Source organism: Mesoplodon bidens (genome assembly GCF_964165515.1).
Source record: "Mesoplodon bidens genome assembly, chromosome: X".
NCBI lineage: Eukaryota > Metazoa > Chordata > Mammalia > Artiodactyla > Ziphiidae > Mesoplodon > Mesoplodon bidens.
The window spans coordinates 98530392-98546032 of NC_138163.1; the positions used below are offsets into that span (position 1 = coordinate 98530392).

Sequence of the window (15641 nt, forward strand, 5' to 3'; positions counted from 1 at the left end):
TCCCCACCTCCCTTGCTGCCAGAGGTGGCCATGTCAACTGATTCTAGCCAAAAGATGGCATAAGAAGTCCGCTGAGGAGCTTGTGGGAGTTTTAGCCCTGTTACAAGGATGCGGTCAAGTAGGGAGGGTGATGTCTTCCCTGCTTGCTTTCCCATCTTTGGGGATATGGCAGCCATCATGGAACTATAAGGCTGCAAGCTATCACCAAAGTGCTTACAGGGACACAGTAGAGGTCCATCGGCCACTGCCACCGCTAGACTTCAGTAACCAGTCACTTAAGCTTGCATCTCCTGTAGCATTTGCCTGGCCCTGCCCACCCCACCGCTTCTGCCTGGAAGTCTTTCCTAGGCTTTGCCCAAGATGGGGGGCAGGGGCTAGAACTCCCAGGACAGAGGAAATCGAAGCCTCGACTTGAGACCAAGTCCCAGGCTGTGTCTCTTGACCTCTAGCCTCTCACAAACCACTGCATCCTTCCCAGGGTCATCTCATACATGTCCATGGTTTCCATTACTTCCTAGACACCAGTAATCTAAACATCCAATTCCATCAATGGCCCTACTCCTGAATTTGATCCATGTATTAAAAGGATTCTCCTATCTACTCAGTGGTTCAAAATCTACCCTCCTCTCATATTCCCTCTCCAACTGGCCTTTCTCATGCTCCCAGCCAGACATGTCTTGGTCATACTGGGCCTCTCTGCCTCATCTCCCCAACTCGTTTTATTGGGCCTTCCAAGTGTCTTTCAAACAGCCTCTCTACACCCACCAGTCTACCCTCTATCTGGCTCCCGCATATTCTCAGGTAAACCTGATTCCTCTCCTTAGCCTATGCTCTATACAGCCTGCCCTGCCTGCTTCAACTCGATGTTCCACCGTTGTGTGCAACCCCTCAGGCGCCTTTTTCATGGTCCTGACGCGTCCCTGGCCCACTCCCAGTGCTCTTCTAGACGATGGGGACCAGGTATGAATTCTCCAAGGTCCCAGTACTCACCCTGGGTTGAGCCCACCCCCACAGGGATTTGCAATCAGGTTTTTCACTTTAGACTTTTTAATATTTCATACAGCGATTATGGTGCATTCAGGAACCCACCCCTCCCAAACCCCCTAGGAAGGCCCCTGCCCTCCCACCCCATTTGAGGGCCCCAGGGTTTAGAGTGAAGGGGAGGTAACCACCCATCTGGAGACTGACCCCAGAGACTGTCCCTGCCCTGCCTCATCTTCCCCAGGGGTTAGGGGGTAACGCCTGGGCACACCCCCCCCCCATGTGCCCCTCTGTCCCTGCCTGTGCACATACACACACTATGGCTCCTTGCCGAGTTGGTCAGTTCCTGGCAGGGCCCCTACTCAACAGCACCGAGTGGGACGGGGGCAGGAGGGCTGGGCTAGGGAGACCCTGAGAAGGAGGCCCCTGCTATGGGACTGCAGGAGGGAAAGAGTGGGGACCCCCCACCTCATCTATCTCCCAGAGAGTCTCCAGTAGTCCCCAAGTCCCCCTGCAGCTGGGGATGGCAGGTGGGGGTTGGAAGGCGAGTGGTCGAGGCATGCTTTCCCTTAGCTGACCCCAGGGTCTGGTGATGGTCAGGGTTTTGAATAGGGGTTGTGTCCCTGCCATGGAAAGGCTGGGAGCGGGGCTTCATTGCACAAAATACTGTGGGAGGGCCACACAGTGGGTGGGGCCCAGCCAGCCTGTATACAGAGATATTGCATTTAAAAAATGAAAACCTCATTTAAAATAATTAAAAAACAACAATGAATGAAACAAACAAAAAGAGAAAGGCCCACACAACATGAGGCAGGTGGGGCAGGCAGGAAAGCAGACAGGGGAGCCTCAGATCCAAGGCATCACTGTGTCTTGTCTGAGTTGAGATCCCCAGCCTGGGCTAGCTCCAGACCCCTGGCTTGCCGTGGGGTAGTGGTCCTGCGGGGGCGGGGCATGATGGGGAGGGGTATAGGCCTGGCCTCAGTGTGGGAGGCTGGCACGGCCATGCTGTCCGCCGGCAACTACCGAGACAGAAAGAGAGAGAGACACACAGACAGACAGACAGATCAGGCGAAGGAACGATGAGAACTTTGTTAGCACCCAGCAGACAGGCCAATGGGTGGGCCGACAGGCCAATGGTCGGGTGTTCAGACAGGCAGCAGGGGACGTGGGCAGGCGAGCATGAGTCAGGCAGGTAGGCAGGCAGCAAGCAGGGAGGATGATGCAGTTGGGGGCTGCCCTGTGAGGGGTATGGCATCCCTCCAGCTGCTGCCTGCTGGGGCCTCGGTCTGTGGCTTAGAACTCGGTGTCCACCACTCGGAAAGCTGGCCTGCCTGCAGGGGAAAGCAGAGCAGATGGCTGTTGGTGAGCAAGCAGGTAGGTGGACGGGGCAGGGAAGAGGGTGAGGGCCACAAGTACACTTACCTGAGTCAGGCATTGACGAAGACCGAATGCTGGCCTCCTTTTGTAGCTGGATCTCCTTTAGTGCAAATATGGAAGTAGCTGTGGGTGGAGGAGAGACAGGAGTGGGGCATGACCCATGAGGCCACCCAGGACCACCTCCCATGTGGCCCCATCAGGGAAATTAGAAAAAGTTGCCTTTTCTTTGAGAGCCTTGACTTTCATCCGTCAAATAATCCCACACACAAACCAGCTACAACCAGGGAAAATGGAATATAGACCATTACATGACACCAAGAAATCATTAACTTTGTCAAGCGTGACAGGCGATTACCACCTGTAAAATCTAGACAATGGATGGTGTTTGGGATTTGATTGAGATTAATCCAATCAAATTTTAGCGTGATAATGGTATTATTGTTACGCTTAAGAAAATATTTTAGAGATACATGCTGCAATTGTTTATAGATGAATGATGTATCTGGGACTTGATTCAAAATAATCAGAGTGATTATAGATAAAACCAGTCTGGCCATGAGTTGATCACTTGTTGGAGTACCTGGGGACTCATCATATTATTTGGTCTAATATATAAATATATCTAACTTTAAAACGTCCATATTAAAAAGTTTTAAAAAGTCAGACATGACGGAACACGCCATGTGACTCCATTTCTGTAGGGTACAAGGACGGGGAAAGCATATCTATGCTTTAGAAGTCAAACTAGTGGCAACTCTTAGAGGGGATGCCAGGAATAGCTGAAGGAGAAAAGAGGGCACTTCAGGGGAGCTTCTCACATCCTATTTCTCGACCTGTATGCCGGTTACCCGGGTGTTTAGTTTGTAAAAATTCATTGTGCTATATGCTTATGATCTGTCATTTCTCAGTATCTATTTCACAACATTTACTTTTGTTAAAAGGTAAGTGATGTTCCATCGGTTTTTATGTACGTTTGAAAATTTCCAGGAACTGAAAACTAAAAAACTCTTCTGTAATGAACAACACATCACACACGTGAACAAGGGCATACCCCCCACCCCCACCCAAGGTGGCAGAGCCAGAGCCCAACACAGCCTGCCCGGCTATCTGCAGCAGTCCTGTTCCCCAAAGCCCCCCCACCAGCTGGTCCATTCCCCAGCTCCACTCACTGTCAGGAAGTTTGTGGATCCGTTCCCCCAGACTGAGGAAGAATGGATGTTTCATGGCATCTTCTGCGGAGATCCGATTGCGACCTTCAAACTGAGTGTGTGTGTTGGGATGGGAGAGTATTGACACTTTCAACAAGTAGGCTTCTCTTCCTCCCCGCCCCAGACCCTGCCCCTGTAGCTCCCTGTTTCCCCACACCTGGAATCCGCTAGGCCCCAAGGCTGGCCCAGGAAGATCGTCTCACCTGCAGCAGCTTGGTGAGGAGGTCAGCCCCGTCGCTGTCAAGTCTACCACAAGGACAAGGGGACCTGCTTTAAACTCAGTTTGGGTACTCTGGTCCCTAACACCCACCCACCCACCAGCCTCACCGGGGTGCATGGCTCAAAAGGGCCTCGGCTCGGTACTTGGGGTAGTTGTATGTCTTGAACTCTTCATTGGACAGGATGCCCGGCCATGTCTCCTCAGTTGGGGTTCCTGGCGGGGAAGTGGAGTTATCCTCAACATCTCACAGGGCCTCCCTGCATGTCCCCACAGCTCCTAGGGCTCATGCCTCCTCACCCAAGATGCGGAAGATGAAGTGCAGCTGTTCCTCCACCGTGGAGCCCGGGAAGAGGGGCCGGCCTGTGGCCATCTCATAGAAGATGCAGCCCACACCCCTGGGCAGGGAGGGCACAGTGAATACGGAGGTAGTTGGCCGGTTGGCTGTTGTGACCAAGCCACCCCCCTTCACCGCGTGGCCCCTGCCACACTTCGACCTGTACTCACCACATGTCAATCTGAGTGGAGTAGTCCGTGGACCCAAGCAGGATGTCGGGGGGCCGGTACCACAGTGTTACCACCTCATTGGAGTAGGTCTTCGTTGGAATTGACTTGGCCCGGGCCAGGCCTGGTAGGTGGAGAGAAGGGGCAGCTGGGATTGAGGAGGTTGTGGGCAGTCTTGGGGAGAATGCAGTTAGGACTGAGGGCAGCCTAAGCAAAGCCTGGAGGGGCTGAAGGGGAGGGACTGAGACTAGGTGGTTGTGGGGAAGGGGGAGGCTGGGAGAGTAAGGCTGGGGGATCACTGGGAAGAAGGCAGAGGCCAGGGGTACCAAAGTCGGCCAGCTTGAGCTCTCCTCTCTCATTGATGAGCAGGTTCTGGGGCTTGAGGTCTCGGTGTAGCACCTTCTGCCGGTGGCAGTAGGCCAGGCCACGGAGCAGCTGGAACAGGAACAGCTGGGGACCCAGGAACGGCAGGCAGAGGTCAAAGAGTATCCAGCAGCCTGACCCCCAGCAGGCACTGCTCCCCCTCCCAAAGACAGGCACTGAGCCCAGAGCCTTGTCTCACAAAAGAGGATAGGGTCCCAATGCCCTCCAAGGGCTCCCAGCAAAAAAGCCAAACGGGAAGTCTGTTTCTGGGAGATTTGTGGGGTGGAGTGGGTGAGTGGGGGGCCCCCTTGTGCCCCTGCTTCCTGCCCCACACCCACTTTCACATTGTGCATGTTGATGACGTTCCCACAGTCATCCAGGTACTGCTTCAGGTCCTTGTCCTGAGGAAAGAAGAGCAGGTAGAGGAAAGAGGGTCACATCCTGTGGCTCCTGGCCATCTCCCCACCTCCCCCCGGGACCCACTGCCACCCAAACTTACCAGGTACTCAAAGACAAGGGTGAGGGACTTCTCCGTGTGAATAATGTCGTGTAGCGTGACGATGTTGGCGTGTTTGAGGTCCTTGAGCAGGGACACTGCAGGAAGCACGGGGGTGGGACAGGGGAAGAGTCAGGGCCCACCCTCAGAACAGAGGCAAGGAGGAGGACCAGACCGGGTCGAGCCCAGGTGGCTTGGGGCGGTGGCTCACAGCCACCGGCTCTAACCCACCTGATACCAGGAAGAAGGTGTGTCCCCAGGTTCCAGATGTGGAAACTAAGGCTCAGAGAAGAGTATAGAGCAAAAACCTGGGATTGCAGCCCCAGGCTTATGTGACACTAGATTTTCACAACCAGTTTTTGGTTTCTGGAAAGCGCCCTTGCTCCAATCCTCAGTACACAGACGTGCAGCTTCGTGTGAAAATGAGTTTGCACACTCAATTACTATGCAATTCAGATTCATTCCATGTGAAATTCTGACTAGAAACTATTGTGTCAAGAAAACTGGTGAGCACTTTCAGGGATATTCTCAGAACCAAAGCAAGCACCCTGCTTTACAATTCACCTGCCTCTTCTCCACACAGGAAGATTCCTGGTTACCCTGATTTATTATCTGGATATGTGGGTGATGGGCACTTTCTCATGAAGCCCAGAACGTCAGGAGGGAAGTCCTAGGACCCCTAGTCCCTGTCCTCACTATGGGTGTGTGTGTGCGTGTGTGAGCGTGCACGCGCACACCATGGGGAGAGCCTGGCAAGCCTGGGGCAGATCAGAAGGGGCCTGTACCTTCCCGGATGGCGGTGCAGGGCGCCCCCTCTTCGTGTTCCAGTCTGATCTCCTTGAGTGCCACGAGGTTGTCTGTGAGCTTGCTTTTGCCTTTGTAGACGGTGGCATAGGTACCCTGGAATGTGAGGAAGAGTGACAGGAGACGAGCTATGAAGCTGCAGGGAGTTCCCACCGACCCCCAGCCCTACCATGGGCCTCCTGGCTGTCTCTCACCTCTCCCAGCTTGTCCAGCTTGATGTAGGTCTCCAGTTTCCCAAAGCCAATCTCAGACTGTGGGGCAAAGGAGGCAGGCTGAAGTAAGCTCAGGGGAAGGGACTGGGAGGAGGAAGAGGAGGAGACAGGAAGAGAAGATGCTCACCAGGCTGACACGGCGGAGGCGGCGGCTGAGGGGCTTGTCGAAGATGGGGCTATTGAGGGTCAGCTTCTCAAGGTAGCCCTCGGGCAGCCGGATGTCGGCTGGTAGTGATAGGCGCTTGTTGATGTCCTGGCAGGCAAGATGGGGGAGAAACAGGACCATGAGCTCCAACTCCCCAGGTCCGACCCTCTTTTCCAGCCCCGCCACTGCCCGGACAGGGGGTTCAGCACCTCAGTGGAGATCTTGCGTGGAGGATGGTTGCGCATGCGCACCCTCACTGGTGACTGCACCTCATCCGAGGACGTGGCTGAAGCCTGGTCACTTTCCCCGTCAGACCCCATCTTCAAGTCCTCGTGTACAATCTCTGGTAGTGGGGACAGGGGGAGGGCAGGCCGGGTGGGCTCAGAAGCCCCAGGACAAATCCCCCCACCCTCCCGTAACACATTCCCTCATCACACAGGTATGCACATGGCCCCCAGAGCAGCCTGGAGTCCCTCAGGGAGAGGGTGGGAAGGCCCAGGGAGGTTCACACAGGTCAAGACAGGTTGAACCGGGAGGGCAATAGTCACCTAGTGGAGCACCCCGCGTCAGCGGCGAGCTGAAACTGCGGCTGGCCCAGAGCCAGTGGGCTGGCAGCAGAAGTAGCCAAATGCCCTGGGAAGGCAGGCCCAGGGCAGGCAGGTGCCAGGAGGCCTGAGGGGGCTGTCACAGAGCGCAGGAGAAGGGCAGAGGGAGGCTTGGGGCAGCTGTGGCCGGCGGGGCACCCTTCCTCCCCGCTGAGGCCTGGGCACAAAGCCAAGGAAAGGGACACAGATGGACAATAGAGAGAGGGTGTTGACAGAGGATGGCAGAGATGAGAAAATGGAGAAAGGAAAATGAAAATAACGCAAATTTAAGAGGAACTCAGTTGGAAGGCAGCACCCCTGGGACCAGTCTGGGAGTGGGAATGGTCAGTGGACCCACCTGGTGCAGAGCTGAGTGGGCCCCGTCCAGAGCGAGGTTCACCAGGGGCAGCACGTGTGGGGCCCTCTCCAAGGTCACTGCCGCCGCCACCGCCACTCTCATCCAGGCCTATCTGTTCAGGGGCACCATTGGTCTTATCTACACCTCGGCCCCCTCGGAGTGTCATTGACAGCTGCCGTTTGATCTTCTTCATCCGATCCATGGCGACCTGCGCAGGGGGTATGGATGCGAATGGGTCCCACATTAGCATCTGCCCGACACCCATGGGCCCCCTAAAACCCATGACAACCCAGTGAGGTGCACTGACATGAACCTGTGTCAGTGCCCACCCAACCACTGTGGAGTCCTGGGACCACTCAGGATTCCTGGAAACCTGCCATGGATGGAGACCCTTGTCAGTGCCTGCCACCTACGATGACCAGCCCCAGGGCACCCTGCTCCTAAGGAGCCCACCTGGGTACTGAGGCTTGGGTGGCTGGCTGAGGGAAAGGGCCCGACTGGCGGCGTGTTGGCCTCTATGGGGGCAGCCTCACTGTGGGAGCAGAGGCATTCTCGGGTGCAGCAGCACTGATGGACCCAGACATTGGTGTGGCGCGGGCCTCGCCCAGGACGCCGGAACCACTGACCCGGCCCTGGGCACACCCACAGAATGGCATGTTCCGCTGGCACCAGCCCACATCACCCCAACTGCCAAGGCGGAACTCCCCGCGACCACAAGGACCCTCCCGCCTCCCCCAGCAGCCATGGTCAAGGTGGCTAGAGGATTACCCCACTGGGCTACCCAGGTGAGGGGTGCAGGGAGAGGGAGGGAGAGTCCTGCCCAGGCCCAGCCACTGGGTGGGGTTGCGGGGGGATCTAAGTCTACCATCTGTCCTGAGAGCTGCTGGAAAGGTTCCATCAGGTTGAACCCAGATTTTACCAGATTTTTACAAGCCAGGTCACATTTCTCCTCTACTTGAGAACGTACCACATGTCCTTTATCACCCCAAATAAACGTCTCAGTCCTTAATGTGGCCCACAAGGCCCCCATTCACACCATTACCTCTCTGGCCTCACCGCCCCCTCGTTGCTATAGTTGCTGTTCTGCAACCGCACCCAAAAGTCCCACCTCAGGGCCTTTACAGTGGCTGTTCCTGGTACTTAGAAGACCCTTCCCCTAGATTTCAAAATAGCTCACTCCCTCATCCCCTTCAGGCCATTGCTCAAATATCACCTTTTTCACAGATAACCACGAATAACCCTATTTAAAATCGCAACCATTCTGAGCCCCCTCACCTTGCCAATTACCACCCCCCCCCCAGCACTTATCACCTCCTCAGAAATGACACCATCTTGTTATTGGTTTCTTTATTCTTTACTGTCTGTCTCCTCACCACCATAACTAGAAAATCAGCTCCGCTGGGGTAGATTTATGTCTGTTTAGGTCACGGCTGTATCCTGAGGACCTGGAACAGTGACTGACACAGAGTAGATGCTCAAAAAGTGCTTATGGAAGAAATTAATGAAGTAGGGGGCTAAGGGCCTATAGGACCAACATCTGTCACGGTGAGCAGGGTGAGTCCCTGCTACTCATGAACAACCCCAGACAAGGTGGCCCAGGGACACTGGTATCAGCAAGAAGATGGGGCTGCTAGAGGGAACGGGGCCACCAAAAGGCTTAGGCCAGCCTTATTCTGCTTCCTCCCGGGCCCTGGGCCAGCAAGGAGGGGGAAAGACCTTGCCCAGGAACCATCTGGACTCACAGCAGGGCCTAAGATGGCCCTGGGCCCAAGGGAAGTGGAGCTAGATAGGAGGTTGAGGGTGAGGCTGGGGCTGGATTCGAAAGAGAGAAGTGGGTCATCTGTTACCTTGAAATCAGGTGCTTACCCTAGCGATCCCCATACCCCACTTCTGCCTGCCTGAGCTCATCACCCCCAGAAGGGGTAGAGAGGCCAACCTAGCAGAAAGATCCAGTAAAGAGGATGAAGTCCATCCAAAGAACCCAAGATAACGATAACAAAATAAATCCTGACCCAGGAGGCTGAACACTGGACCTGAGGCTGAGGAAGGTGAAGCATGGCTAGCCCGCAAAGACCGTTTTCCATACGTGCATATGGCATGGATACCCAGCCGCTTTGCCTGTCGTGGCAGGGAATGGGGGAGCTGGGGGGACTGTAAGTAGAGCTGGACGGAGGATGAGGAAGGAACCCGAAGGAGCCATGGGTCCATGACCTCTAAGTGGTAACCCCAAGGGCTGGACATATTCCAGAGTTCAGCTTTGGGGGGATTTTAAGAAGATGGGGTACAAAATCTGTGTATCATGCAACGCCCCAGCAGGGGGACCCCTGGACAGGGCCCTGTGAACAGAGACACTTGAACGTTAATCTGCAGTAAAACTTTTTAATATCATTTCAGTTTTCTGAGATTTTTAGGTTTTAGAATACTGAAGGAGCAAGAAACTGGATACACAACCCCACTCAGAAAAGGGCACATGTCCGTCTTGACCCCCTGAGGGGATGCTTCCATCCTCAGAATACTTCCACACCCAAGGATACTCACCACCTCACGTCACACCGACCACTGAGGACACAGTCATCACACTTTACTAACTCCCATAGGAACGTACCATCCTCATTCTGTTCAGGCACATCTCATAAGCACACACTGGACTCTCACAGTGTCCTGCTTCCTTCAGTGCACACTGGACCCTCAAGAAGGCTTCTCTGCATGGTAACTGCCATCGGCACCGCAATTTCCCTATTTATCTCTAACCCCCGTCAGCACACAAAGCCTCAGCAGAGCACTAAGCTCTGTTAGCACACCACTGGCCCCTCTACGTTTAACTCTTAGCACCACATGCTGCCTGTTATCTTCTCCACAGCACTCACTGTTCCCCCAACGTGATTCTGACCCCTATTAACATGCACTTGGGACCCTCTACAGCAGTAGAGGGTAACCCACATTAGCACTCACTGGACCTTCACACTACCCTGAATCCCATGAACACAAAGTGAACCCTGCCGATCCCTGACCCGTTTTTGCCCACACTCAGATCCCTCCACAGCTACGATCACCACTAACACATATTCTGGTCCTCCCACTACCCTGTCCCCCCATATCCCATCAGCACAGGCTGGACCTTCACTTCACCCTGACCCCTATTAGCACACACCGGGCCTCACAGTGCCTCCCCATTACCACACCCTGAACCTGTACTCAGCCCTAGTCCCCAGGGACACACAAACACGCTGTTCTATAATGGCATGACCCTCATTAGCGCACACAGATCTTCATTCAGCCCAGAACCCCATTAACACACTTCAGCCCTCCATGGCGCTAATCCACTTTAGCACACCTGGACCGTCACACGCTCCTGTCCTTTATTTCTCTTTGTTTCAACTCCTCCACAGCTATAACCCCTGTCGGTTGACAACTGGATCCCTTCACAGCCCTGATCTTCCTTATTGTACACAAGATCCCCTCCACAGCTCTACCCTCCATTAGCACTCCCTGGAACCTCAATGCACCTCAGTCCCCCAAGAACACACTGTCTTCAGAATGTTCAGATGCTCGTTAGCGTATTCCAGACCTCATACTGCTCTGATTCTCCCCCCACTGGCAAATATTTAAGCGCCTCCATGACTCTAAATCCACATTAGTAATCACCAGAACTTCACATATTACCCTGCTCCTTCTTAGGGGGTCCTAGAGTCTCACATCCCTTGACCTCATGGACCCACACACACTGATCTCACACCATCTTGATCCCTAATACACTGAACCTCTTACAGTGCTTAGATACTTCCCTCACCACCAACCCCCCAACCCCCACACACATATATCCACAACTCTGATACCCATTAGCACAAGCTCAGGTCTTCCACTACTCTGCCCCCATTAGCACATACTGGGCCTCATACTACCCAGATCTTTATTATCATATGCACATACCCTCGAGAGCTATGACCTCCATTAGTACCCTCTCAACACTGGAGTTCTTCCACTTACCCTGTCCTCCATGAGCACATTCTGCACCCTCACACCCCGCAGTCCGTCGTGGACAAGTACACACTATTAACACCATCTTGACACACCCCCCCCCCCTTACCACACACAGGGCCTCAGAACCCCGATCCTACTGGCACACATTCTGGTACCTCTACCACCTTATCCCCCAGTAACACACACGGGGCCTTTCTACAGCTATAACCCCATTTGCATATCTCAGCACTCCTCCGACGTCCTCTCCCTTGTTATACATCCTCAGGTCCCTCCATCGCCCTGCACCGCCCCTCCGTTAGCACACACTGGGCCTCAAAACCTTACACAGCGGTGAGACTTATCACCACATGCTCCGACCCCTCCACAGCTCAGGCCCCCGTTAGCAAACCTCGAGTCTTTCACCACTCTGCCACCCATTTACACACCCTCTGTTCCTTCGATTACCCTGCTCCCCAATAGCACCCACAGTACTTCCCATCCCCAGCTCCCAGACCAGGCCCAGGGCGGGGCCAAGGTCAGGAAGGCCCCAAATGACCCCCGGCCCGGCGCATTCTGGGAAACTCGCTGGGGGAGGGGGCACATGCCAGCAGTGCAGCCCGGCAACGCCCGGGGTCTGGGTTGGTTCTGTAGGAGGAAAGGCAGCCCCCACCCCACGCCTCGTGGACGCGCTCACCGGCGGGGGCGCGCGAGCAACCTCAACGCCGCGGGACCGGCGCGGCGGCGCCTGGGGCGGCGGCCCGGGCTGAGGCCGCGCGACCTCCTTCTCCTCCTGTTCGCCGCAGGCGCCCGTCCCAGTAGTCTTCGGCCATGGCTGCTGGGCCCGGGCCGCCGCCGGCTGAGGAGGAGGAGGCGGCGGCGGCGGCGGTGGCTGAGGCGGAGGCGGCGTCCCGCTCAGCCGGCCATGAGCTTGGCCGCTGCGGGCGATGCCCCTGGGCTCGCTGGCGCCGGCTAGAATCCGAGAGCTCACGGCGGTTCGCGGTTCAGAGCCGACTGCTCGAGGAGACGCGGCGGACCCCGGAGCCGAACAGCCAAGGGCTCAACCCCTGCGCGCGCCGCGCTCCGCGCATGCGCACGCACGCGCTGGAACGGGTGAAGTGATAGGGAGGGGACTCACCTCGGACTGCATGTACCAAAAGACCCGTCCGCAGCGGGAGGGGGCGCGGCCATTGCGTGCCCACGGGGGAATGTGGCGCCGGCCCTGGAATGGCGCCAGGGGGGAAGTGTAGAGGTTGTTTAGTACTCAGTTCCGATCTTGCTAGAAGTTTGCTAACGCTGAAGTGGGCAGCAGCCAGTGACCAGCGTGCCGGTCACCACTCGGTCCCCCTACTCCGTCTCACTTGGTACATCCCCATGATAGCAAACGGGACTTTGGGAAGGAGGAAAAAGATGAGGCAGTCAGTCCTAGTCCCTTGAGGTGCCTCCGGAGGCAGGGACTTTAAAGGTTCGCGAGAAGATGACTTTTCTAGGAGAAGCGGCCTGGAGAATCACTGGCCTCTACCACCTTAGATAGGACAGAGTCTAGCCCCGCCCAGCTGATCCTCCCCAAACGCGAGCTCATTCCCACTGTGAATGTGTGCGGCCCCGCCCTTTGAGATTGTCGCCCATCCAATCGGATTTGCTCCCTGGGGTGAAGCAGAGCAAGAATAAAGGGCGTGGCCTGGCTGGAGAGGCGTGATTTCGCTGCCCCGGCCACGCCTCTGCCAGGTTTTCATTGGTTTCACCGTCGAGGGGGCAGGGCTTCCTTTTTGTTCTCAACCATGGGTCGAATGCCTCGCAAGGTGATTGGTCAAAAGATCTTTCAATCGAATTTCGTCCCGCCTTTGACCCCTCCCATCTCCATCAGCTAAGCTCACGGGGTGGAGCCTAGGCTGAAGGGAAAGACGGACCTTTACAGGGGCGAGTGCATTACTACGCATGCTTGGGACTTTGGGTTGGAAGGGGGGCTCTTTTCCGCCTCACGCGAGGATTTGCACCCTAAATTGGGTTTTACTGACACCTCTCAACTACCTCTTCTGGCCCGCCGGAGCCCCGCCCGTGGTTCCCCCTGCCTCACCTCCTGGGCTCTCCGGGTTTTTCATTTTATTTATTGGGCGCCTGTTGTGTGTCAAGCACTGACAAACCAACCTAATCCCTCACCCCTCTCTGCCTGCAAAACTCCTACACTATCACCAAGCCCAGTTTAAATGGCAGCAGACTCCGTCCGGCAGGCCATCTGGAACATCTTTACACGGCACCCCAGTCCAAAGCCAGCTTCCCCACCTCTTCTGGGCTTCCCCTTATGGTACCCTTGGTCACACCAGTTCATATAAACGAGGATTTACCGGAGCATGTCGGGAGTGGAAATATTTGACAAAAACAAAAGTCCACCTCGGGATAGATGATCGCGTCCATCACTTCCCAGACCTCATCTCTTAGCCTTCTCACTCGGCTCCAGTCGTACTAGTATCCTAGCTGCTCCTGAATGAAGCAGGCACAGTCCAGCCTCAGGGACTTTGCACTTGCTGTTCCCTTTGCCTGGAGTGCTCTTTCCCCAGATATCCACTTGCCTCACCTTTTTCCAAGTCCTTGTTTCAATGTCACCTTCTTCATGAAGCCTTCCCTGACTCCCCTTTTTAAAATTGCCTACCTGCACCACCCCCATCACTCCCCAGACCTGGCTCTACAGATCCTCTGAACTGCACTGATCAACTTCTAACATACAACTTACTTACTGTGTTTATTGTCTAGTCTGGGTCTTGCCCCAGCAAAACATAAGTATGCGCACACACGCATGCACACACACACACACAACCCACCCCAGGACAGGGATCTTTTTTATCTGTTGCTGTCTCCAACACCTACAATAGAGCCTGACACACAGTAAGCAGTCAACAAATGTTTGTTGAATGCCTGATGGTAAATAGTTCTAGGCAGAGACAAGAGGAAGCAACCTTGTCCCACCCTGTCCTTTGTGCCTGCTGGGTGCAGGGGGCTCAGTGCAGTGACCCAACCCTTGCCCACTGAGCCCTGGTGTTATAATGGTAGACAAAAATGATAGAGAAGTGAAATGGCATGTGTGGGGAACTAAGATGCAACCAGAAAACATGGGTTCTTGATGAAGAAGCTGTTCTCAAACCTTGTGCAAATTAGGTAGCAAGGGGATCCAGGAGCTGTGGTGGTGAAGAAAGGGACAGCAATGTCTGGAGTCAGGAGGTGTAATGGTGGGGGGCAGGGGGATACAGTGAACAAGGTCTAGAGTACCCATGAAGGCCCCAGGATAGCAGAGGCCGAGAAATCAAGTTTGTGTGCAAGCCTCAGATGCTGAGGTGGAAATGGTGGAAACAGTGGACACAGGTGCAGAGTTTGGGGGTACTCTAGAGCAGCAATAATGGAAAAAGTACCTGTGGTGGGAAAACCTCTCCACTTGACCTAGATAGCTAGCATCACCACTAAACGGATGCCAGAGATAAAGCACTTCAGTCCCTAATGTCCTGGCGGAGAATGAAAGGAAGTATGGAAGGATGAGGTCACCCAAACAGAATAGGCCAAGAAAAAAACAAGTAACCAGAAAGGGACTTCCCTGGTGGCTCAGTGGTTAAGAATCCACCTGCCAACGCAGGGGACACGGGTTCGAGCCCTGGTCCAGGAAGATCCCACATGCCACGGAGCAACTAAGCCCGTGCACCACAACTACTGAGCCTGCGCTCTAGAGCTTGTGAGCCACAACTATTGAGCCTGTGCGCCACAACTACTGGAGCCTGTGTGCCTGGAGCCTGTGCTCCACAACAAGAGAAGCCTCCGCTCGCCGCAACTAGACCGCACGCAGCAACGAAGACCCAACGTGGCCAAAAAAAAAAAAAAAGTAACCAGAGGGATGTGGGGCAAGGGCATATGCTGTGCCTGGAGTCTAGAGCTGGCCCAGGAGGCAGCACAGGCTGTGATGGGTGACAGGTCAGGGTCAGGCCAGTTTGTGTGATTCCCAGTACTTGGGTTAGAGTGAAGGAATGAAGGGTCTGTTTCTAAATGGAAAAAGTTGGAGTCTGGCTGGGTGAAGGACAGAGGTATGAGTGGCATCCTCAGGCACCAGGTGGCCAGTCCGACTGGTGCTTTCAACTGTCTGAAGTGCTCAGCTGAGGACAAAGACGGAGTGCGGGCAGTTCTGCAGTCCTGGTGGGGCTTGTGGTGAGCCTCCTACTGCCTGCTCCAACCAATCAACAACCCACAGCCGCTCTCATCTCACAGGTGGGAGGCCTCAGGACAAGCAGACCAGTCCCGAGGGACAGGAAAGAGGCTTTTCCTTTACAGATGTTCTCAGCCAAATATTTTCATCAGAACTGCAAACTGTGCACAAACATTGGCATTCCTCAGTCCAGCAGAGCTGCTGAGGCCCCTCTGCAGCAGGGAAGTTGAACTAAGGACAGCACAGGCATTC

The 15641-nt window shown here is 55.0% G+C and overlaps 1 protein-coding gene across 4 annotated transcripts; it reads right to left on the reverse strand.

Annotated features, from left to right (window-relative positions):
• Positions 1-1105: 1105 nt before the first annotated feature.
• CDK16 (cyclin dependent kinase 16) lies at positions 1106-12735 on the reverse strand. 4 transcript variants are annotated; one of them, XM_081222931.1, is made up of 16 exons: positions 12345-12735; positions 7250-7457; positions 6517-6650; positions 6290-6415; positions 6145-6201; positions 5932-6046; positions 5150-5244; positions 4989-5051; positions 4614-4737; positions 4291-4411; positions 4084-4181; positions 3894-3999; positions 3770-3833; positions 3528-3618; positions 2404-2481; positions 1106-2000 (listed from the first exon to the last, which is right to left on the reverse strand). In XM_081222931.1, the coding sequence occupies exons 1-16, from the start codon at positions 12354-12356 to the stop codon at positions 1960-1962; spliced, it is 1533 nt and encodes a 510-aa protein (XP_081079057.1). In that variant the 5' UTR covers positions 12357-12735; the 3' UTR covers positions 1106-1959. The 4 variants fall into 4 exon arrangements, with proteins under 4 accessions (XP_081079057.1, XP_081079060.1, XP_081079059.1 ...); XM_081222934.1 differs by lacking the exon at positions 12345-12735 and adding an exon at positions 11904-12266; XM_081222933.1 differs by having other exon boundaries at positions 1107-2000; positions 3770-3812; positions 12345-12734.
• Between the last annotated feature and the right edge of the window lie 2906 nt (positions 12736-15641).